General features: G+C 45.3%; 1 protein-coding gene across 4 annotated transcripts in view; it reads right to left on the bottom strand.

Moving 5' to 3' along the window:
• NTRK3 (neurotrophic receptor tyrosine kinase 3) overlaps positions 1–23,970 on the bottom strand; it is a 203,856-nt gene that overhangs the window by 31,688 nt on the left and 148,198 nt on the right. For all 4 annotated transcript variants that reach the window (XM_005148762.3, XM_005148765.3, XM_005148764.4 and 1 more), the window contains 2 exons: positions 9,126–9,256; positions 4,916–5,088 (listed from right to left, as the gene is read on the bottom strand). In XM_005148762.3, coding sequence (XP_005148819.2) covers positions 4,916–5,088; positions 9,126–9,256 — 304 coding nt within the window. The remainder of the gene's footprint in view (positions 1–4,915; positions 5,089–9,125; positions 9,257–23,970) is intronic.

Raw genomic sequence — 23,970 nt, forward strand, 5'->3', positions numbered from 1 at the left:
TGATCGATATCAATACAGCCAGAGATCATGGGAAAGGTTTCAGAGGAACACCAGCAGCTTCATCCCTAGAAAACCCCCTTTTATATCCTAAGCCATCCCATAGGTAACACAGGTACTGCAAACTATGAATGCATGAGCACATGTCCAAAGGTTAGACCTGGATGTCAGTAGAGGCAGAGAATATTCTGGGCAACAAAAGGAAATATTCTGCTGAACCAAATGCATTATAAATGCAGGACTTAAGGTCAGTCTCATTCCTGTCCTGTCCCCTTTTCAGTCCCCTTCCTTACAGTGTAGCAAGCCTGTCTTTGCCCTGCTCCCTCTGCGATGTCTCTTCCCCTGGTAGAGCTCACCCTGTGGTAGCCTGTGTGAAGGTGGAATAACAAAACCCCTCATATTTAGGGATTTTGCTGTGACTAAGATACAGCACAGCATTTCCTCTGAGGCTTTCACACTGTTCTCTTTGAAAGGATTCTTGGCATTTCACCCGTCATTAGCAGTAACCCCCCAGAGAGATAACAAATTGAAACTACACACACAGAGCTTCCCCTCCTTCTTGACATGGGACTGAACAACACACAACAAGATCCACATTGTTCTCTCTTTTGTCTCTGTTCCCTAATTACTCTGTTGGCCTTGAGGGTGCACCAAAGGGATTAGCATCCCTTTAGCGTTTGGGGTTCAACAGATAGCGTTTCAAAGCCCACTTCTGCAGCTATATCCTGCTGCCCTATCAATCGGAACATGGCTCTGAAGGTCCCCTCCTGTTAGAAAGGACTACTGTAAACGAAGGCTCCAGAAAGGAGTGCTGAGGAGTCAGGAGTGTTTTTTGGGAGCTACAAGTGGGAGATCCTCCAGTGAATGTGGGATGACCCGGCTGGGAGAAGCACTGCAGGCAGCAAGGCTGGGGCTGCTGGAGGCATCTCAAAGGCTTGTGGGGATGGTGGGAGCAGCAGCATGCTGGAAGGACTGCTGAGGGCAAGGGGGAGCTGCAGAAGAGTGTATGAAATGACTGCTTGATGTCTTACTTTAACAGCCCACAGGACACTACTTGGTGGTGACAACAGATGTCAACAGTAGGTGAAGCTGAGCCAGGGCTGAGAAGGTTAGCTAAAAACAGCAAAGCAGAGCGGACAATAGCTTCTGAAACTATGTTGGACAGGTTTGTACCAGTCCTGCCTTTCAGTTACACCATATTTAGCTGCAGCTGATACCTGTTGTCATCAAAGGTAAACATTCCTAGGTGAGAAGTGAAGGATATATTACTATCTCATTACTGCCACCTTTTTCAGATACAATAATGGCCCCTCAAAATACGTGTCTGAAAGGAACGGGTAATGTTTAAAAATGGTCAGCCAACATCTTTATTTCACTGGCTTTTTGTACATCCCACTATATAGGATACATCTCAGTATGTTCCGTATAATACACTTTTCTCCCTCCCTTTCTCCATCCCACATGGTTCTAGTCCAGAAGAAAGAAGTATCAAAACATTTGTGAGACATTAATACATTTAGTTGTGTTAAGAAACCTACAGCGCATATGAGAAGGGTCTGCCCATCTGTTCCTGGGGAAAAGGGTTTAATTCAGCTCTACAAAGAGGCCATAAAATTGGGTGGATCCCCTGTTAAAGAACTCCTGTGAGTTTTTTCCATTATGGAATGATGAAGGGTTTTGTCAACATAGGGAAGAAAATCACCCTTCTAGCTTTCTCTGCTGAAATTCCTTGTTTCATCCCAAAGCAATCCAAGCATGGGGCTGCTGCACTGGAAGGGTGGACACAAAACCATCAGAATTTGCAACTTTTCTAACAAGATCTATTGCCTGCCTGAGTTAACAGCAAAAGGCCATGACTTATTGTAGACTGCAAGTAGGGTCTCTAAAGGCAAAATGCAAATATCCCTACTTCAGATTTGCTGCTGTCATGGACAGAAAATGAAAGCCAGAAAACCAGTGACAGAAGGAAAGGGAGGCAGTGATGGGCATATCCAGTGAACCCAGAGGGAAGGTGGTTGCTGCAGACCCCCAGCAGCAGGTGTGTATGTCCTGGGGAGCAGTCTCCAGCCCATCCATGCATCAGCCCTTGGAATGCAATGTTCCCTGGAGATCAATGCCTCCGTTTCTCCATGGCAGGATATTTTCACTGTCCCTATTCTATTGGCTAGGATACTGCGTTCTCCGCCTATGCAAACAGCAAGATCACTTGTTGCACCACCAGCAATGGTAGGTGTCGATCCTAGTGCTTCCCCTTGCCACACCAGTTGATTTTACTGACCAGTAAAATTCTCTCTTCTCTCGGAAGCACACAAAAGTCTAACAACACTTAGGGGAATTTATTGTGCCTTTCTCTAGGAAACTGGGTCTAAATTGAGCTTTTTCCATTTTACTGCTTTTCCAATTTCTGCAGTTAAACTGGGAAGAATTCAACTGAGTGTCTCATACAGATTCCCAGCATCCCTGGCCCCCAGGGCCTGGGAGCAACCATCTCCTGCTGTGGGCTGAATGAATCATGTCATAATGCCAGGCACTCCTGCAACACCAACTGTCTCTGACCCCTTCATAGACCCATCCTCCAGAGCTTCCCACCAGCAGATAGCTCACCTGACAAACAAAGGCCAAGACTCTCTTTCCATATGTCCCCCTAGGCTGAGTTCCCATGCTGGGTATAAGCTCCGTTGTCCCAAAAGCCAGCTTCCTTTGGGACACAAAGGGATTTCACTGCCTATCACACACTTACATGCAGGGAAGGGAGTTGTAGCTGCTTGCTCTGTAGCTGCATGAGAAGGAGAAGCTGGCAGCTAAATGCAGCTGGAAGATGAGAGGCTACAGTGTCAGGGACCACGCATCTGGAAAGTCTATTTTCCTTCATAAAGGCCAAAGATAATACAACAAGCTTTCTTCTCCAGTGACACCAGGGCAAGCCTTGGCCTCCCAGGGCACAAGTGTTTCTCAGACATGTACCAGAGCAGGGCTGGGACATGGAGGTGAGAGGGTCTGTAGCTCCAGCATGGTTTCAGCCTTAGGAAGGTACTGTAGTGTGAAGCAATTCCATGAGGCATTGGCAGTGGGCACAAGACATCTCTTTGGGACAGCAAGAGAGACTGTTACGGACTATATTGTTTGGGAGGTCATCTAGAGCAGAGAAGAAGGCTATGCCTCAGCTGTAATGTCTTCTTTCTCTAAGGAGAATAAGGTTGATGGTTCTGCCAGGAAAAAAGATGGGTCAATTTCCTGCTCTTGAGAAGTACCTCAAGAACATGGGCTCTTGTGCTGTTTTTTAGACTGCCTTCCTCCAGCCCTGAGGCTGAGGCACTGTCCTTAACATTACAGCTCCAATTTGCACTAAAACTCTGTTTCAGCCCAACTCATGGTTTCATGTTGGTAGGCACAGTTCAACCTGCTGCTGCTGCTGGGAGGTTGCTGACCCCCTGCAGGACAGGGTACCACAAGAGAGGGTCCTAGGGTAACCAAGCCTGCTCCCCCTTGAACATGGCTCTGAGGAGTCCTGCTAAGCTAGTGTAGCATCAGCCTTCACTCATCCTACCTTGCCAAGGATGTCATCTATCCAGAGGCTGAGACAGGGACAGAGCTATAAACATCATATTCAATCTACCCATAACTATGCTGAAATGAAGAGGAAAATCAATGTAAAGATATTGCCAGCTCAGCCCCTGCCCTGCAAAAGCCCCAGGGGAGCTGCAGACAGGCTGGCACTGCTTAGCAGAGGAAAGAAGAAACCTTTGAGGTCCTTCCCCATAGCAGTTACGGTGTAGGTGATTGCTCAGAAATGAAAACCTCAGGGAAGGACCTGTGTCTCCTGGTGAGAAACTGACTGTGATGGTGGAAAAATAAGCACCGAGTGTATCCCAACCCCACACCTCAACCTGCTGTGCTCGAGCTTCTTGTTCCTGCTGCAAACACGTTCACACTTAGCAGTCAAAACAGGAAAATATCAAGGGTCCAATTTTCTAAATACTGGGAAATAAACCTACTAATTATTTCAAGAGGTAAGTACCACTCCACTTGCGCACAGGTTTCACAGTGTAATTTCTGTATCACAGGAGAACAGCACCACAAACATCCTCCCACAGTTGCTCCCTGCCCCCCAATGCTGGCAGATTCAGGACACACAAATGCTCTGCCTCATGCTGATGAAATGGTTGAATGATGACCTGGGGAAGGGGCTCCAGCAATTTGCATCTCTCCAGAGGCAAGGAAGGCAATTAGAGCACTTTGTCAGGCCTTGTCTAACTTCTGGAGTAATGTGGTGCCACAGGTTAGGGTGTTTTGCATCTCAGTCAGGATCTCTGTTGATGAGACTTAGGGAACAAGGACCAGAGATGGGCTTCACAGCACCACCTCCAGCATTTCCCAGTTCTTTTCTGAATATAGGAATGAGAACTGGAGATCAGATCTCATTTAATCAGACCAAGAACTCCAGCAAATCTCTTAAAGGAGTATTTTGGGGTTTGTGCTATCGAATCAGGAGTTGGGTGACATGGGGGGTAATGGCTACTGGCCCTCCTGCTTCAGCAGGGCATGGCTTTGCTGGGTGTATGGGACTCCGAGCTGCTGACAGCCATGGCTTTATGTCCTTCTACCTCTACAAGGACTGCAACCACATTTCATGCAGCTTCAAACCTGCTGGGGTAGGAGAAATCTGGTTTCCATAGCTCACAGGGGTCATCCCTGAGACTACCTAAGAGCAAATGTTGGGGTAGGGCAAATAAAACACCAAATCTGGTGAGCACCATCATCTCCTACAAGCTGTCCTTGGATCAACCGGCTCTCATAACAATTCCCACAAGCATCCAATTGGTAATGTGTCACTGGTGCACTATACAGGTCTATAATTAACCACAGTGAGATTGCGGAGAGGCTGTACAGCATCTCCTGAGCCCTCCTTCACACATACCTCAGGAACTTGTTCAGGTCACCATGCTTCATGTACTCAAAGACCATGATGAGTGGGTCGCCATCACCACACACGCCATAAAACTTGACGATGTGCTCATGCTGCAGGTTGGTGAGCAGCTCTGCTTCCCTCTGGAAATCCTTGCGGGCTGCCAAGGTGGGGTCTTTCAGTGCCTGGAAAAGGGACATGGAGACACACAGGGTGGGCTCAGGTAGGGGCAAAACCAGATCAAATGGGAGGCAGCATCACAGAGGAGCTGATGAGGAAGGGCAGGGAGAGGAACAGCTACCGTCAACCCAGTGGCATTGGTTGGTTGCTGGTAGGTGCTGGTGGCACCATCTCAGTGTTTCGTTCATGTAGTTACAGACCCGTGAGGTTCCCCAACTCATTTCCCAGGCAGGAGCAAACATGCCTCAGAGGGTAATAGCTTCCAATTATTCCCAGCTTGGGTAGGATTTGTACTGGTGACCTAGGGGTGAATGGCTTCATATCTCATTATTATTAAATTCCTGAACCAGCCAGTCCTTGCTATCTGTCTTTTATTTTGCAAGAGCTGACTTCACTGCCTTTATTCAGAAGATGGATTTGCCTGGCTGTGCAGTTATTGTGTGGATTTTTCAAACTGCCTCTGAAGAAGGACACTGCCAAGTCTTTTCTCATAATTTTTAAAATCATGGTTTTATTCCCTGCTGTTTATAACAGCTCCCCTGGCAGAGTGATGCTGAAATCAGTGCCCTTATTGAGAATATCTCATCTTCCACACCTGAGCACGCCACTTTGCCATTGCCGGGTATCTCGCAGGCTCCAGGCTGTGTGGACCAGACCAATGTCGCTATGAAGATGCTGTTGTGGAAGGGTTTCCCAGTGTTGTCTGGCTTGTCCATGCATCATTAGCCAGTTGCATCAGAGAGCTAGTTTGAAAGCAGTGTGTTGTCATCCCAGGGTAGCAAGGGAGGGCACTTAGTGAAAAACTTGAAGTCCAGAACATTTGACAGGATGGGATGGCCATGAGAATCAGCACAGCCTTTGCAAACATTAGAAGAAATGAAGAGGAAATCCTGGTTTTGAGTTGCTGGGTCTCAGTTATATCCTGCTTATTCTCCACATGCCAGGACTATTTAGTACCAGCTCTGCGTTTATGCAGCCTAACAGGTATCAAAAAGGATCCAAGATAACTTGTTCGTTATCCCCAGATTCAATCTGTTGTGCACTGGTTCCCCCTCAGTGGTGGAGGCACTGGGTAGCTCTCCCCTTACCTGCACACAAACATACCTGCCCCCTTCTCCCCATGTCAACAGGAGAGGTGGCATCAGGAGGTGCAGGCTCTGACTTACATGCAACAAGGGATGCTAAGCATCAGACAGTTGTGCAGAGGAAGGGGCAGCACGCTGCTAATGCACTTCCAGCTGGTCCATGGCACTGCTGGTTGCGATGCCTGCACAGAAGTAATGAGTCCTCCCGAGTAGGTGGTTTTCTCCTTGGAACAAACCTGCTGTGAGGCTTAGGACACGGCCTCATCTCATTCTTCTGTACCTAAGCTTCTATTCACATGGCATGATTTTATATTAATTCTATGTCTTCTGGGATAGCTTGACTAGAAATATTTAGATGGATGTTAGTTACACGGTGCAGATGGCAAAGCATCCATCCTTATCTCAGATACCCAATTACTTTTAGTTATTTCTTATCTTCATAATGTTGATGCTACCTTAATTTTCCCCGAAGAAAACAGTTCTCTCCCCCATCACTCTTTTCTTCCCCTTTTTCCTGTAGTTGCATGTAATATTTTAAGCTGCAGTGGGTTTAGCTTTCCTCTCTTTCACGCACAATCGTTTCTATAAGGTGATAGGACTGTAAGTTTGTATATAACACAGCAACAAAAGAAGAGATATTAAAAGCCCCATATTACTAAGGTTGCACAGCCAAGCATTTAGAAATTAAGGAAACAGGAGCTGGAAGTAGTAGAACAGGGAAAGAAAACCAGGACCAAAAGAAGAGAAGGGTTATCTCAGCAAAACCACTGGAATGCCTCTCCCAGGAAGGTTTGGGGTGAATTGTATTTGTGTCATCATCACATGATTCCTGTGTGACATCCGGCAAAGCACTCAGCATCTGCAGGTTGCAGCCCTTGTCATGAAGTGTCAGTTGTTCCAATATACCCAGGAAATCTCCTCTCACGGGGCATCAGGGCCAGGTCTGAACAAGTGCCAGGTGTTTATTGCTGCAGCAGGGCTCAACAAGAGCCTGGTACCTGCTGTTCATGAGCTTGAAAGGCAGGTCAGTAACTCCATCCTCCACCCAAGTGGATCCTTCGTCTCAGTCTCCCTGCTTCTCCATCTGTCCTCAGCAAAATGGGGATGATAGAACCCCAGTACCAGGCTGGGAGGCTATGAAAATGAGTGTACTCACATCTAGAGGCCTCGCAGATACAGGAGCAATCATCATAGTAGAGCATCCCATAGAGAAATGAAAAACATGTGTTCGGAGAACATGCCCTGAATACCAGCCCCTCCAGCATTTCTAGTGCTTGACTTTATAACCTCAATGCTTTTTGCTAAATATAGGTTTTCTGCATTTCTTAGGATGTTTTTAGAAGCAAGCTGAATAAAACACGAAGCTTGTCTATGCCATCACATCAAAACTCAGCTTGTCTGCGGGGCTGCAACCTTTAGATTCACTGAAAAACTAAGTCCATTTAACCAAGTGAGTAACACAACCACTTCCTTTGGCCCTGGAGGTTGCCCCTGAGAGCAGAGCAAGGGCAGACTCTGGACTGTGGACTCAGCTGCCCTAACCAGCGTGTCCGGCTGCTGCCCTAAGCTACAGGGACTGGGGAGGTAGTTCTCAGCTTCTGTCAGGAACATGAGATCTTCAGGAAATGCAGCCAAATCTCAATATGTAAAGCCTTTATTTTTCCTTTTTTTTTTCACTTTCTCCTTTTTTTCTTTTCCTTCTTTTTTTTTTCCCCTTCCCCTCAGACTTAGAATGTGGCCTAAAGTAAATGGATTCTTTCCCTGCCTGCCTCTCCAGAGCTGGCAGCAATCAAGATTTGAAGGCCCTGCTCCAAAGCAGAATCTGTATGATCCTGTAGGATGAAAGGCACTCTGGAGATATAAGCTCATAGTAGCAATTAACAGAAACAAGTTCAGATGCTGTTTCTGCCTACATGCAAATGAAACTCAGAAAACACTTGAAAAATAGGATTGCATAAGGGATGAAAGGCAGGTACCGGATATATACTCAAGCAACTAATCACACGGGTAGCTGTGCTAGCTCAGCTTTAGCCAGTCTCAGAGCTGAAAGGTGTGATCCTGCAGTTTACAACCAGAGCACAAGGGAACAAATGAACTAAAAAATCCCAAAAAGCTTGAACTGCCAATGATTAAAACAACTCTCAAGTAACTGGATGCCTCCAGCTTCCTGGAGAGAGTGCTGGAACCTTGCTCCCCTTAGAGCATAATTCAAATGCAGATTTTCTTCCAAGGAGTTAGGAGACATCAATTAACTCCTGAGGATTAAACTATGTGCATCTGCTAACTGGTGCCACTTGAAAGGATAACACATTTCTGCATCGAGTGATGCCCTCTGCTTAGAGCCACATGATGGGGCACAGCTCACATGAAGACCTTCACAAGGATGCAAACAGCACTACACAAGCCAAGCTGAACTTGTGTTGGCTCAAAGTCACCAAAACAGGAGTGATCTGTGGCTGGGCAACCAGGAGCTGAGTGAAGCCGAGCAGAATTTCTTTGCCCACGTTGCAGCAAATCTGTTAGTTGTGCTTGGCTCTTCAGTGCTCATTTTTTGCTAAGGTCCTTTTTTTGTTTCGGTTTCTGCATGTTCCACAAAGAGATAAAATCCAGACAGAGAAGGGCCCCAGTCCCTTGTGGAGGGGATGTGGACTCCACACTGTGCTGCCGCTGCAGCTGCATGGGAGCTTACAGCTTCCAGACCAGCTTCTCCTCCTTGTCTGTCTCCTGGCTGCATCAGCAGGAAGAGAGGCTTTGGCATAGCTGAGAACAGACAACCTTGAAGTGAAACACTGAAACTGTGTGTGACTAAGTGGATTTACCACAACCTCCGGCATCAGATAAATCTCTGCCCCTGGCCCCCAGCCCTCCCCTGCTTCCCTTTCCCATGCAGGCTCATCCAGCCTCTCTCCACCGGCCAGCCCCTGCCCTATTCTCTGCCATTCATCCTTGGGATTTACCTTCACTGCCACCAGCATTTTGTCGTTGGTGGGGCTGAGGTTGTAACACTCGGCCAAGAACACCTTCCCAAAGGCACCTTCTCCCAGCTCCCTCTTCAAAACGATGTCTCTCCTCTTAATATGCTGGACATCTGTTGGAGGGAGGGGAGGAAGAGGGTTGAGGGAAGAATGAATCAGGATTAATGCAGGGAATGGAAAACAACTAATTCAATTTTCTAGCAAGTCACAAAGGAACTGAAATTGCTTTGCGAGAGTATCCAGAGGGATCTTCTTACCCACCCACAGAACACAGCCATCTCCAGGATGGAGCTCGCCTCATGTGAAACATCTGCAAGGAAAGTACTTGAGGTTTATTGTGTTCTCTCTGCAAGCTCACACCAACCTTGTCCTCAGAGAGAGGAACCTCTGGGAAAAATCTGCTACAGAGACCTGAACCTCTTTGGAATTAACCTGGAAACAATCCACCTCCTGTTAAGTGTAGCAAAGGTCACATATTTCTGATGCCAGGCCAGGTGAGATTCGAAGGTCCTGTTGAATCTTGCATTTCAGTTTCAATCAGTTTAACCCCAAACTCAAACAGATTTCTGAGGCTGAACCTCAGTAAATCGAAGCATTCCCAAGGGGAGGAGAACCACTGACCCACATGCACCTTAAGGCAAGAGCAGGAGCCGGTTGGGAGTGTTGCCCCACAGCAAGACCCTGACCATGCAGCCATCTCCTATGTGACTCTTCCCCCAGAAACAAGGTCATCCCAGGATAAAGTCACTGGCACAACAGACAAAGTGAACCCATTAGTTTCAATGATCCTTTCCAATGACATTTAGGACAGTGAGGACTGACAGAGAATAGCAACCAAGGTTTCAGGAAGAATCAAAAGAGCAATAGCTACTAATTTAACAAAGGTACAGAGGCCTATGAAGATTGGTTTGCTCAACTAACAGGGTCATTCATAAGGGCTAGATCTAAGCAGCTTCTAGGCACCTAGTACGTAAGCATCTAGCAGGACATCCATAAGTGCTGCATCATAATTAAATGCCACTGGTTGCTGGGAGAGCCTGAATGTCTCCATATTCTCTTTTATGGGAACAACACTAAGGTACTTGTTGTACCTTAGTAAGGAACTTGTTTCACTTGTTGTGAAACCTCTACACACCCTTCTGGCACCAGAACACTCACACCAATCCTCTGGCAATACAAAGAGGCTTTTTTCAATGCCTAGAATGAACTGTGGAAGCAAGAAGATGTGCACAGCCACCATAGCAATTTCTGGAGGCACAGTACCCAAAACTTCTCTCTAAACTGCCCTTTGCTGGAGCTTACTGCCTCCCTTGATAACTGTGGTAGCAAAGACTACCCCTGGCTTCAGAGTGATGGTCATGGCAGCACAGAGAGAACTACACTCTTCTCCAATGCTTGGTGAGCAAAAGCTCTCCTCAAGTGGAGGTATTAGATGGGACAGTGCTCTCTTTCCATTCCTATTTTGGAGCATTCATAACTTGGCCCTCCCTGTGTTTGCTCACAAACTGGACTGCTTTTGAGTCTTTTCTACCACTTCTTCCATGTGCACACATAGGTATGCACCCCTTCGCACAGATGCATTTCCCTTGGGATACTGCAGATGCAGGAGGTGGAAGTGATGAACACCGTGTTTCAAACTGGCTGCAGGGAAGCATCACTAGCAGTGATCACAATCTGCCACCAACTGCTACCACCCAGGCTCTCACATAGGCATCCATATCAACCCAAGGGACCACATGCCCCACAACAACACAGGTACCACTCAATGTGTTAAAAAGCTAATGGATTGGAAGACTAACATCCTAATGGCTTTCATACAATTAAGCTTTTTAATTAGGAGCTCACAGGCAGGTTTACGGAGCTGCCATTTCTGGCCCTTTTGCTTGCTTAGGAAGATGGATGCTGTGAGATTGGATAACCAACAGGCCTTGTAATGAATGATGCTTCCATAGGGAATTCCTGTTGACCTTTTCATTAATTGTTCAATAGACTGAAAACTGTTACTAATATTAATAATATTAGTAACATTAAGGCACAGGATGGTTTAAGGCACAGGATTAAGGCACATCCAAAATGACTTTGGTTTTAAATCTGCAGTGACAGCCAGAGAGAACAAATCACATGTGGACTTTGCCTTCTCCACCTGGTTTAGTTGAGTGTTTAAGGAGTACCTTGAGAAATCTGAAATATTATGTGTTGAAATGTTGAGCGACGCACTTGGGTGAGGAAAGTCCTAATCTAAGAAAAGCTCAAATGGCACCAATTTACTTCACAGAGTAGAGGAAAAGGGGTTTTTAACTCTTGGCAAGCATTTCTATAGCACTCATCACTACAGTACCTAGGATTTACTGTATTGACAAACCATGTATTTGCATTATTGGTCTCCTGAATAGCAGCAGTCAAGAAAGCTGCAGGGAAATGATCTTGTGTTAAAAGGAGCCCAAGAACACTTTAACAAACTCAGAATCCCAACAGAAATTTAGCAATTGCAATCCAATTGTCCCGTTTGATGTGAGATAAAGTTAAAAAGGAAACTCTCTCAGAATAACCAGCAGTACTATTTGAGATGATTTACTATTTGAGTAAGTGCAACACCATGAGAACTGAAGCAAACCTCTCTTTCTGCACTCCCCAGGGTGTTCCCCAAAATTTAGAGCTCCAAATTCCTCCTCCCAATAACATCTCAATAAACTGATCAGATGTTTCTGGGAGCCGGCATCCAGACTGTGCAATTATGTCTCCATTATTAAAATAATATCCCATCTGCCTTCAAGACCAGATTTCACAGCAAGTTGTTGGGGTCATCTGAAAAGATTCAGGGAAAATTTATACGAGGAATTAAAGGAGATATTGTGGCAGACAGAGTTAAACTGAGAAAGGAGCGATCCTTTTGAGGTAGCAGACTCATAGCACTGATGGGTTTAAAATAAAATTGGATGGTTATTAAAAAAGCTCACGAAGTTAAGCAGTTTGACAGCAACTGGACAATCTTAATGTACAGTCAGAAAAGTACTTTTGCTGATTCCAACTTTTTCTCAGCCTTGAATAGCCATAAGTTTTGATTCATAGTATTTTAGGCAGAAATGGAATAATAACCGAGTTACAATAAATTGCATTTTCTCAGACAACAGGCCTAAAGTACTGAAGTTTACATCAAATTCTTCCATTCATAGTGTGATCAGCACTATGATTAATTCTACATTACTATTAAATATGGACTTTAAAGATAAAACAATGACAAACTGCCCTGGCACTGTGCAAGTGGCTGTGTTATTGCGTTAACCTTGCATTTCGGCTTGTCCATCCTACCTGTAATTCACAAGGAAGGCCGAGTAGCCATGAAAGATGCTGTGCTGCAAGGGCACCTGGGAGGTTCATCTGCATAAATCTGTTTACCTCCTCCTGGAGGAAGCTGAGCCCTGTCTGATAAACAGCTGGTGTTTATTTGTTTTAGGCAGGCAGCAGTGTGGTAATCTGTCTCGGCTGCGTTGCAGTCAGCCCTGCTGACAAGGTGTATGGAAACTGGCTTCCCGTAAGTACCACTCTTTTTTTGTTCCTTCTCCCCCTGTACCATTAACTTATAAAAACAAGCCAACAAGGCAATTCAAATGAACAACCTATGCAGGAGCCACAGCGAGACCTGACAGGAAAATAACCAGACTTGACAGCAGGATGGGAACTCATTCAAGGCCATGCTGTATCTACAGGAAAGGATGTGAGAGCACTACACTGATGTAATTCCAGTTTTAAATGAAACATCTTGCAGTCCTCGTTTTGAGATTACTATGTTGCTGCATGACACAGAAGGAGAGTTGTGCAGGTCCTCCACCTTTCGTCTTGTACATCAAGTCTTAGCACACATGAATGTGTTTCAAGCCCTTGTCTTTGCTGATGTTCTGAATAACACATGAACCACAGCAGAAAAAACCTGACCTGCAGCTGGCTGGGAATGCCTCATGACTTCCATTCAATGATGATGAGCTAGAGCATTAACAAGCATGTAACTCTGGGACACTGCACTCACCTTTACAAGTTGCCTCCAGTGCTTTCCTTTTCTCTGGAAGAGCCACAGAACAAGGGTTGCAGCTTTGGATCTGCAACAGGATCTTACCTAACCTCCTCTGAACCTTTTCCAGGACGGCTGACTTGAGCTGTGCTTAAAGTGCACTTAGTCAGAAAAGTGGTTCTCTAAAAATAGCAACTTCTTCCTCCCCATATTTGCTCCCATGTGTCCCTTAATCATGTCTGCTCCTCTCCTTGACACAAACATATTCTATTTTGCTAACCTTGTGAACCCAGCACAGCCATGGGATACAGGGAAAGAAGGGGGAATAAGATTAATTATGCTTTTCTTATATCTAGCATGTCCTGATGGGTCACTTCTGCACTGGCCCCTGGGACAGAGCCTAGAAAAGCCAGAACATTTTTGCTTGTATCTCTGATTCAATGACTCTTCACCCAACTTTTGCACTCATATTGCAGAATCTCATGCTCTTGGCAAGATCAAGGCAAAAAGACCCCTACTCAACCTGCAAATCCCAGTTAAAGCATGTAGAGCTGGTTACAGATTGTGTGCAATGAAAACGCCTTTTTTCTAATAACCACCACATTTCAATCACATGAGCAGAAATTGGGAAGTTGCACGGGTGCATTTCATGAATCTAATTTTCCAATTATTGTCTTATTTCCGAATCAATCCTGGGGTCAGAAGAAGAAGAGATGGGTTCAGTGACACTGAAAATTCTGCATTTCAGATTCCCATCACAGCCAGCATCCTTAAAACCATGGTTTGATAATGCTCTTGGATGCACGTGACTATGTTTGGACACAGAGGACTACAGAGGGAGGTTAATGGACAAATCAAACTCCAAACAGAGTAAACCATGAGCAGTGCCAGTGCTTAAGTTACAGCAAAATGCAAACCTGCTTAAGCTGAATAATTTACACCAGGTCTGAAATTAATTCCTCACACCACTTTCTTTCAGACTCCTGAACAGCCTGTCTGGTTACTTCTAGTGAGTTTCCTGCCTTTGCTATGGTAATTCACAGACAACATGTAGCTCACTAGGGAAACGGAGAAAAATAACAGGAATTTCTCCTTTTACTTTTGCCTCCTTCTTTACCAGCAGCTTTCTCTTCTAGCTTAGAAAAGGCCACAATCAATTTTCTATCAGTTTCTTTTCCTCCACATATGGCCCTGTTTTCCCAAGAGACAGGTCCTTTCCTGCACCATCACTGGCTCCTCCCTCCCTCCCTTAGCTTTGTCATGTCATGGCATTTCTTCTCTATTTCTTGACCCTCTTTGTTGTTCAATCCCTGTTTTAAACCTGACTTCTTTTAGATGTTTTTCAAGGGTATCTTGATTTGAGTCTGGGCTGGACTCTTTGTGGTAACAGCCTTGATTTTTGTAAGCTTCTAAAGCCTCATTTGCATCAACAGCACTTTATAAATGATAACAACAATGATATTTTTCAGTAGTGGCTGAGTCATTGGCTGTAACAGCTAATTTATGCCAAAGAATTTCTCTTTTCTTTACACATAAAGTGTCCATAGAAAGGTAGCAAAGTTCTCAGTTAGTCAACATGATTCATTCACTTCTTTCTTGACTCACTGCTAAAATAGTTCTTATGAATAAACCCTGCCTAGCCTGCCTGCTCCATGGCAATTAAAATCAAGTAAATAAAGCTCACAATTTACACTGGAAATCTTGCCATTAAGACAGGTAACTACCAAAATGCCTTCCATGTCAAGCAGTTAATTGCAACCTAGGTGTCAACCAGACGTGTTGATGACTTACTCAATGTACCTGATCAGAGCAAAGGGTGCAGATTGGGTAGGACCAGATCAAAAAGCCTTGCCAGTGGAGAACTGATAAGTCATTCTCTCACAGGCTTGTCTCACAGTGAGAGAAGATAATGCATAGGCCAGCTGCACAGAGTCAGAGTCTCCCTCCTGGCCTGGTGCAAATCCATCAAAGTCAATGAAGGTTATTGATTTCAATTGTGGACTGCTGTGAAGTACATGGAAACAAGAGGAGAATCAGTCCCACGTCGTTTCAAAAAATGGAGACATAAACAGGCTGTTTCTCTAGATGACTCCAAGGTAGCCCTCCACTTCTGGTGACTTTTCTCCCAGCTCTGACATGAACCTCTGGGAAAAGGTCTGGATACACGCTTCAGCAGCTCGGCTCTGTGCCCAGATGCTGGTTCTTTGCCAAGTTCCTCTGTTAAGGCACCCTTCAAGGACTCAGATTCAAAAGAGTTGTGATTATAAGCACCAAGCAGATCTGACAGCCCTTTCAAAAAGATCCCAAATCATGGAGGTTTATGTAAAGCTTAGCTGAATCTCTGGGAAGTTGTGGAGTGGACACAGTCTTTGGCTGAGCCACATGTTGGGCTCCAACATGTGGGTGCACCAAGGTCCTTCCCACCCCCTTCTTTGTACCTCTGTGGACAAGACCACCTCACTCACACCTTTCTCTTCACTTTGGGAGCATTATTTCAACATTACTAATTCTGCATGACAGTCCTGATAGCCATTTGTGTGTGTCCACACAGCAAAAATAGAGATTTTCCGTGTTGCCTTTGGCCTTGATGAAACCAACCTGAAGTGCAAAGGGTGCTCTCCCTTTTACTGTGTTATCCCTCTCTTTGCATCCCTTCTCAGGTTTCTTGATCTCCAGCAAAACCAATATAAGTCATTGACTTCACTGACTCCCTTCACACTGTTTCACATCTCTTGTACCTTACCAAGATGTTGTAAACTTGCTTCCAGGCAGCCCCTGGTGCCTGACTATATATTATGTTATTAGTCATGATTGCAGCTGAAGACCTTCATAAAGACCTTAAAAGACAACTACTTCATTTTTCTACAGTTCTTTGCATTTTCTTACCATCCCCTTCTTTCCCTGGGAGCAGCCACAGGTCACGAGTGCCCATCCCAGAAGTGAAGGAGGTATTATTGCCCAGCTGACCCTGCAGACCTGGAGCTAATGCACTACATGCTGCTAAATGGACCTTGGTAAAAAATAGCAGGCCATGACGCATTTGGCTGGACAATCTGGGCTACAAAAAATTATCCAGTAATACCAGTCTGTGCCAGGAGCTAACGTTCAGTGTAATAAAGCCCCAGAAAAGAGAACAGAAGAGCAGGCTCTGCAAGCCAGACTTCTGATGCTTTGAAAATACCTTACATCCACCACTTCCAAGCATATCTCTAGCAATAAGGACACTGTCAGCTCCTCTGGCTTTTGCTGCTGCAATAGCAGGTAGAAAGGAAGCCCTGATACAAAAGGCTGCCTTTCAGTCCTCAGCTAACCCCAGGCAGCCTCGATTCAAGGCTGCAAACAGACCTCAAGCTGCACAGAGTCATTTCATTAGCAGCATGGGGCAACTGGATTAGCACCCACTGCACTGCCGCAACTTGAGCTGCTGCATCTCTGCTGTAGCACCAGCTCCAATATCAGCCACACAGCAACCATTGGCAATGACAGCTGACATGCACAATGCCCTCAGAGCTGAAGGTGAGTGTAAAGGGAGTGTGTGTGTGTAAAGGAGTTGGCAAAAAGGCAAAGCACAATCATCCCTTAAACCGACAACCCATCAGATGCAAGCCCAGAGCCTCCCAGGCTCCCTCATCACATCGCACTGAAAACCATTTTAAAGCAGGAGACATCTGGTGCAACATACCTGCAAAGTTTTAAACCAAAACCAAAGCAAACTCTCCTCTTTTTCAGGAAAAACAGTCTGAAAAACAATAATGTTAGAATGTGCCTGGCACCACCCCACAATCACTACAAGCAAAAACTTCTGTTCCAGTTTAAACCATCTGACACTGCTACAGAAACAAAACATGATTTCAAGCTCTTCTCATCCATTTCAGTCCCTAAATCTGAGTACTAACATCTTAGTAATTATCTTATGAAGAGAGGAATATAAAGCATCCCATGGAACTGGGTGCTGATCAATCTCAGCTGGGATGCACAACACCACATAGTCCTGCATAATGAACAGCCATCCTGGAGAGATCCCAAAGCAAAGGAGCTACAGCAAGAGAAAGGCTCCTGTGCATCACCCCCAGCAAATGTCTGACAATGACTACAGCAACAAAGAAAGGAAGCCCCCAGCACACTGGACCTTGCCCAGCAGTGAGTTCTTGCCTTTAGGACAGCATCCACCTTCTCATTCTGTAGATTTGAAGCTTACTGGAATTACGCAAGCAAGAGCTTATAGTAGCAGGACCTCTCCTTAATCTGACAAGGTAAATCCCTTCACTTATGGGATGCTGTTGTCAATGGTTAAAATAGCCATTTTAACATTATGGAGACCTGGAAGGCTTCCCTAAAGGAATATAATGCGAGCAAGACTCCCTGCAGCCACTGGGGTCAGGGGAAGGGAGAAGGCACACAGCTGTAAGTAGTTCCTAGTTGTGGCCCAAACCAGTCCCTGCTCTGCTCAAGGCACACATCAAGATTCCCTCAGGTCAGGACAAACACCTTGGTTCCCCTCCTTGCTGCTGTCACCCCTACAGAGCCTGGGTGCAGGTTCACCCCGTGCCCATCCATGCCTCTATGTACCAGCCTCATCTGGCTCTCAGGGGAACACAAAACACTGCTGGTGGAACCAAAACCATAGTGACATTCCAAACAAAAGGCTTAAAAACTGACCAATGATTCCCATCATCTTCTGCACCTTCTCAAGTAATTCCTGTCTGACACTAGACTGCAAAGCAAAACTGCCTTTCCAGCTTTAGCAGTCTGTCTTGCTAGACATCCAGCACCAGCTTCATATCCTGAGGCTCTGCCTTGTCTACAAGAGTTAACTACACAACTGGGTTCTTCTGAGGAGGAAGACTAAGCCCATCAGCAGACAGGTATAGGAGGAACCAGAGTGGGATGCAGAGGTCTTTGCTTTGGATAAAACACCCAAGAGCCCCAGTGTATCATAAAAAGAACCTTACACAAAGCATCATCCTCAACGACTCAGTGGTACACACAAGGAGCTCTTGGAAACAAGGACTGGGATTCTTGGCAGGGTAGGAGGAAAAGGGAAAAAGAGAGGGGAAAGAAGTCTTTCTGGTGAATGTGTTTTCTTTCCACCAGCCAGGCCCCTAGGTCCCCTGCTGCCAAAGCACTCCGAATAAAACATTAATTCAATACCACACATTTAATTACACATTATTTGAAAGTGAATTTATTTAACAGAGGAAAATAATCTTCAGAGAGCATCTGCCTCCCTCAGACTCGTGCGTCTGCAGGGAGGAGGCTTGGAGAGGAGATAGGAGGAATAATGGTTTGTTTTACATCAGCAGCTATTGCTGTTCAGTTCACCCCTTCAAAAGGGAAGATTTTAAAGAGATAGAGTTGTTTTTTGCAGGAACTTACCGGCTGATTTGATTTTCCAGGTACTTTTCGCTTGATTGGAAAGCGCTGCTGCAGACAGATATCACTTGTCTTCCTTTTTTATGGTTTTTCTGAGGAAAGGGAGGGATTACTGGTGGAGGGACAGAGGAGGATTTGCTGTCCCTCAAGGGACCACACAATAGTCAGATTTCAAGGCTTAAGGCTATAACAACGCAGTAATCAGACACTTAACAGCATCCTATTGCCGAGATGGATAATCACAAGAAAGCTGGAAGCGACCAGGGCTCAGCAGCAACCTCGCAGCTTTGAGAGCATCTCCCAGCAGGAGCACAGAGGCTTACCTTCTGCCCCTGAGATCTCAGGGGCTCTTGGCTATTGGCTACCCCAGCCTACGAGTTCATTGCCATGGCTCTATCAGCTCCAGCAGGGCCACAAGCCTGGCAGTGCCTGCTTTCAGGCAGCATCGAGCCTCCTATTCCCGAGGCAAAGCTCCACTGCAGAGATCTGGGGACCGACTTCAGTACCTGTCACAGGCAGCAGCTCCTCCTCAGCTGCAGGTGAATCACGTTGAGCTGCTGGATCCATTGGAAGAAGGAGTTTGCTGTCAGTAAACTCAGCCTGAGCTTTTGCCTTTGCTGTCCTCTGGGTTTTGGCACCACTGCAACATCTCAGCAGGACATTGTCAGTCAGGGCTGGGTTAATTGGCTCATGCCGTGACATGAGCTTTTCTCCCAGTCCTCATCCCTGAACTGGGTACTCCTCACACTCCTCAATCTGGGAGCAGCACCAGAAAACTTATTCATCCTTGCAATAGCCTTCATTAGGCTGCAGTTCCCACCTGGAGTGACAGGCAGACATCAAAGTGTGCAGCGCATCACCACTGCTAGCACCTAGTACTCCCTACAACACATAATATACACCCACCATAAAGGATAAAAAATTCCAGCTATATTAGATATGTTATGGAAACTATTAGGAGGGTGGCATTAAAGAAGGAGGTATGGTTTGGAAGTGGTTCAAATGCTGAACTACAGCTGCAGTCCCCAGTGCAGAACTCACGCTGAACAGAGTAAGAGCTGGCCCTAAAGCTGGGTGCAAAATGAAGAAGTATTTTTAGAAGAAGCACAGTTCCCTGCAGATACAGAATTATGGAAAGAGCTTCAGAAAAATTTGTTGTGGCAGAATTTCTGGACCATCTCAAAGTAGGAAATTTGGTGAGAGGGCCTGGACTTCTGCGTTTTCCAGCTAGCGCTCCAGGCAGGTTGGAAATGCTTCTGACTGTTGCCATCCTTGTCATCATCCCAAAGGAAAAGGACACTTTTGGACAAAACAGCATCTTCTGCTTCTTTGTTTTTGTCTTCTTTTTTTCCTTCTGTGATCCCTGGATACCTATGCTCTTTCTTGCCCTATGCCCAGTCATTCTTCTGCCAACAGCGTTCTCCTGCTTTGTGGTCATTAAACAAGTGGCCAATGCAGCCAAACTCATGGAACAAGAAAATTCCAGAAATAAGGCCATATGGAATAAAAACATGAGGTGTTGGAAGACAGATCTCAGGTTCAAGTTATGATTTCATTAGAAAGCCTCCCTCCAATTTGCCCAATTTCCATCCTTCCCCTTCCTTCCCACCTCCTCCGACTCCCTTTCTTGCAGGACCAAATCAGGAGATGCATTTATGTCTATGGCTTGATGAGGTGTTCCTTCAGACTCATGTTTTCCTAACACCCAGAATGGACTTTGTTCCATCTTTCTTTATGCCTGAGGTTTCCTTGGCTTTCTCCCTACTTGTTCTGTCTGCACAACCCCATCCCTTTTTTCATCTTGCCAACTTCTCCTGCAGAAGGAAACCCCTGAAGGAGGAGTAATGTGAGACAGCTCTGCCTGCTGGGCTCTAAAATTACTGTGGTTTGGGCAATTGTAGCAATTGTTATGAGGCAGCAAATTACGTAGAAAGAAGTAAAGAGAAGGACGAATTGTACAAAGGGATTAGCTAATCTGATGGGGATAGCAGCTGGTCTCATTTAGCTCTCCAGGTCTGTGCGTAGTGGGGGCTTCCTGTACTCCTTTGGTCTACGTCTGAGTCACAAGCAGGATGCAATGAATATTGGACTTGTGGTCCTGATGCTTCACACAAGGAGAAATCCGCCTTTCCCTGAGCAGAGTAACAACAGGGTGGATCTAGACAGGAGAAAGGAGCCCACCAGTAACCCTGGATCCATCCTGCAGAAGAGGACCTCTGAAAGGCAGTGGCTTGGCCATTCACTGACTCCAGAGCTGTTCCATGGTGGGATCCAACTAGTTTCACAGACACTGGCTGAGCAGAGGCACTGTCATGCCAACACTACCTTCCTCTCCTTGGCAGAAACAGAGCTCTTTGGGGAGCAAGAACTGAACCAGAAAAAGTTTTCCTTGGACAAGGCTTTGGAAATCTCTGATCACCAGGAGCTCAGGACTATTTAAGGAACCACATGGTCTTGTTAGGACACTGTCTGTCCTTCCCTGATGGTACTGGTTTTATCATATCCCTGCTGTCTCCTGCCTTTATTATGATCATAAATGAGAATCCACCTTGGTTTATTGTCTCTGTCTCTCTCCCATGGGGAGAACATGGACACTGTATGTTAGTCCACTTGTCTGTCACCTTTCAGAGATGTCTTACACCATTATGGTCCAGATGGTTGGGGTGAATTTTGAGAGAAATATCACAAACTTCGCCATGTATAAGAAAGGGAAGAAAATAAAAATCCTACAGTTTTCTCCTGTGGCAAAATATCAATGTCTGCACCAGGGGAAAAATACCCAGTTATTTCTTCTTAAGGGTTGTGGTGAGACTTGAGAAAACCTTCTGCAGTGCTGGTAGCCTCAGAAGACAATGATTGATTGCAGATGGTGAAAAGGTGCATGTTCAGCTTTAACCAAACAATGTGTGAAGACTAGATGATTGCTAAGTTGGTATTCAAGACACACGGAGAAGGCAACCTACTAGGATCTTCAGCTACAAAACCAAGATTATATATATACTTTTATATATATATATTATATATGGCTTAACAGCTTAAATCTAAATGTGTATACTGAAGTTTTATAGCAAGAACATGCTGCTAGTGGAAAGAACCAAAGTGAGCAAGATTGCTGAGAAAGGAAGAAAAGGGAACTAATGTTTTGCAGTGAGCTGAGGATGCAGAGCCACAAAAAAGGACCTCCCAAAGCTGGCAGTAGCAATGTGTAGATGAGTATATGTGGGTGGTGTAGCAGACCACGGAGTGGAGTAGAACAGTGGAAAGTTCTCTATCTCATTAGCTGCTTCTCCTCACTAGTCTAGGACAAGTCTCATTTCATTGGAAAATGTCTTGAACAAGAATATATATGTTGCTTTCCTGAATTGTCTTAATTGGAAGGCCAGCATCAGATATTGGGATGGAAAAAACAGAGGCCTATTGCCACTAATCTAATCCATCAGCATGCCTGCAAATCCCGTTTCCTTACTGCAATCTGAGTTTGGGAAGTGACCCTAAATTCAGCTTGTATTATAAAGGTCACCTTGATGTCTTTTCTTTATCAGAGTTTAAATCAAGTCCCTTAAGCTTTTCCCAGGGCAGGGATTTTTCAGGCAGGCAATGGGCAAACCTACCCAGATCAATATCTGGGTGCAGGTGAGCACTCAAAGTTAAAAACTTCACTCAGACTTCTGCATTTACACAACTGGGCTGCAATTCACCTGCAAACAGAGCTCACACCAAGTCATCTGAGGTCTCCAGAAACTGGAATTGTAGAAAAAAACAGTGAAAAAATAATGAAGAAAATATAAAGAAAAAAAAATAATGAAGGAAAAACATAATTACCAAGCTGTTCAAAATCACATCTTCATTTCTGGGAGGAGTTCAGTGAATAAAGATTCCTGTGCTGTCCAGCTTGCTTCATTTATCCTTTCTTCCTGGATAGCACTGTGTCTCCGTTGCATAAATTGCAGTCTCCTCATGCCATATCTCCTCCAATGTAGATATATTCCCAGTGCTGCTCACAGTATTGCAGGTGGGTCAAAGAGATGTTCTCTCAATATGTGCTTCTCTTTTGCTTGGCATTTCTCTCACACACATCCCAATCCAAAAAGGCACTGTGCATGTTTGGGACCTCAGGCACAGTCAGTGCTGGTAAAGAATCCCTCCTATCCACGTTGGTACAGCAAGTCCTGCTTTCAAGGTTTCCTTGCAGATCATTAGCAGACATTATGCAAAACACAGGTGATTAAGACTGGCCTCCAGGACCCATCACTTTCAACCACTTTCCAACTGGAAACACTTTCAGCAATAGGTCCTTCCTGTCTTTTGCTCTAAGGCGGATTTCCATGCAGGCTTTCATTTTAAATCCTACCCCCAGTCATTAATCTCTGATGCTGGTCCTTGTCAAATACTTGCTGAAAATCTCAGTGCACTGTATCCACTGAATTTCCCTTATATATAGTGGCAGCTGGCTCCTCAGGGAATGCCAGCAGATTAGTTGAGTGTGACCTCCCAACACTTCAAGCCACATAAGTTTGGCCTTCACAGAGTGTTGCTTTTTCAGGTGTTTTCCCACAGCATCCCTTCAAGTTTAAGGATATTTCCAAGAATTTCCCAGAGCAAACATTAAACTTACCGGTCTGACTCTTGTCCCCATTGCGTTTACCACCTTCCAACTCTCATCTATCTGCCCCATTTTAGACAGGCAATTTAAATTGTCTGTGAAAAGCTTGGTGAGTCATGTGCATGCCTAAAGGTGTGTACATTACAGATCTCCATCTGTAGACTATGCTCACCTTGTCCCATGCCCTTAGGCAGCTGGCCACTGATATGGGGACAGCTTCCTCTTCATCCTATGTAAGTTGGATGCAATTTTGGCAGATGAAAAATATTTAATAATCCTTCTCTTATCACTGATATAAGCTGCCTTTCATCCTCTGTCATCAAAGTTCTCCATATATTGCTCTCAAGATAAGCACTGTCTCCTCCATATCCTCTGTACTAGCTCGCTGCTCTCGAAACTCCAAACTCCTGCTTGCTCTGAGACCACTTTTGTTGTTTCTCAGAGATACTTATGTGAAAAAGGACCTTGCTGTCTGAAACACACCCTTAGCATCCCGTATAGCTGCTGCTTTCCATCCCTTTGTCTTCTCTTGCTTTCTTTTTCCTCCCTCTCCTTTCACTGTAATACTTCAGCAGTGCCCCATCATGGTCTCTCTCTTCCTTAGCCAGCCTGGCATACGGCAGTCCTCTCATTCTGCCTTTGTCTTTATTTTTCACTAGACTGAATGTTTAAGGCAGCCTTCCCAACTGTATCATAAAGACCTGCATTAAAGCTCAGCCAGCTTTCTCCAGCTCATTTTGCATTCCCTGTAAGCCTGCTCGTCGAAAGGCCAGTGGTTTTGTATGGCAGCCCTTTTCTGCAGACCCTCCTTGGCACTTCAGCTCTGCAGGGAATATAATCACTGC

The sequence above is a fragment of the Melopsittacus undulatus genome, chromosome 9 (assembly GCF_012275295.1).
Source record: "Melopsittacus undulatus isolate bMelUnd1 chromosome 9, bMelUnd1.mat.Z, whole genome shotgun sequence".
NCBI classification, from domain to species: domain Eukaryota; kingdom Metazoa; phylum Chordata; class Aves; order Psittaciformes; family Psittaculidae; genus Melopsittacus; species Melopsittacus undulatus.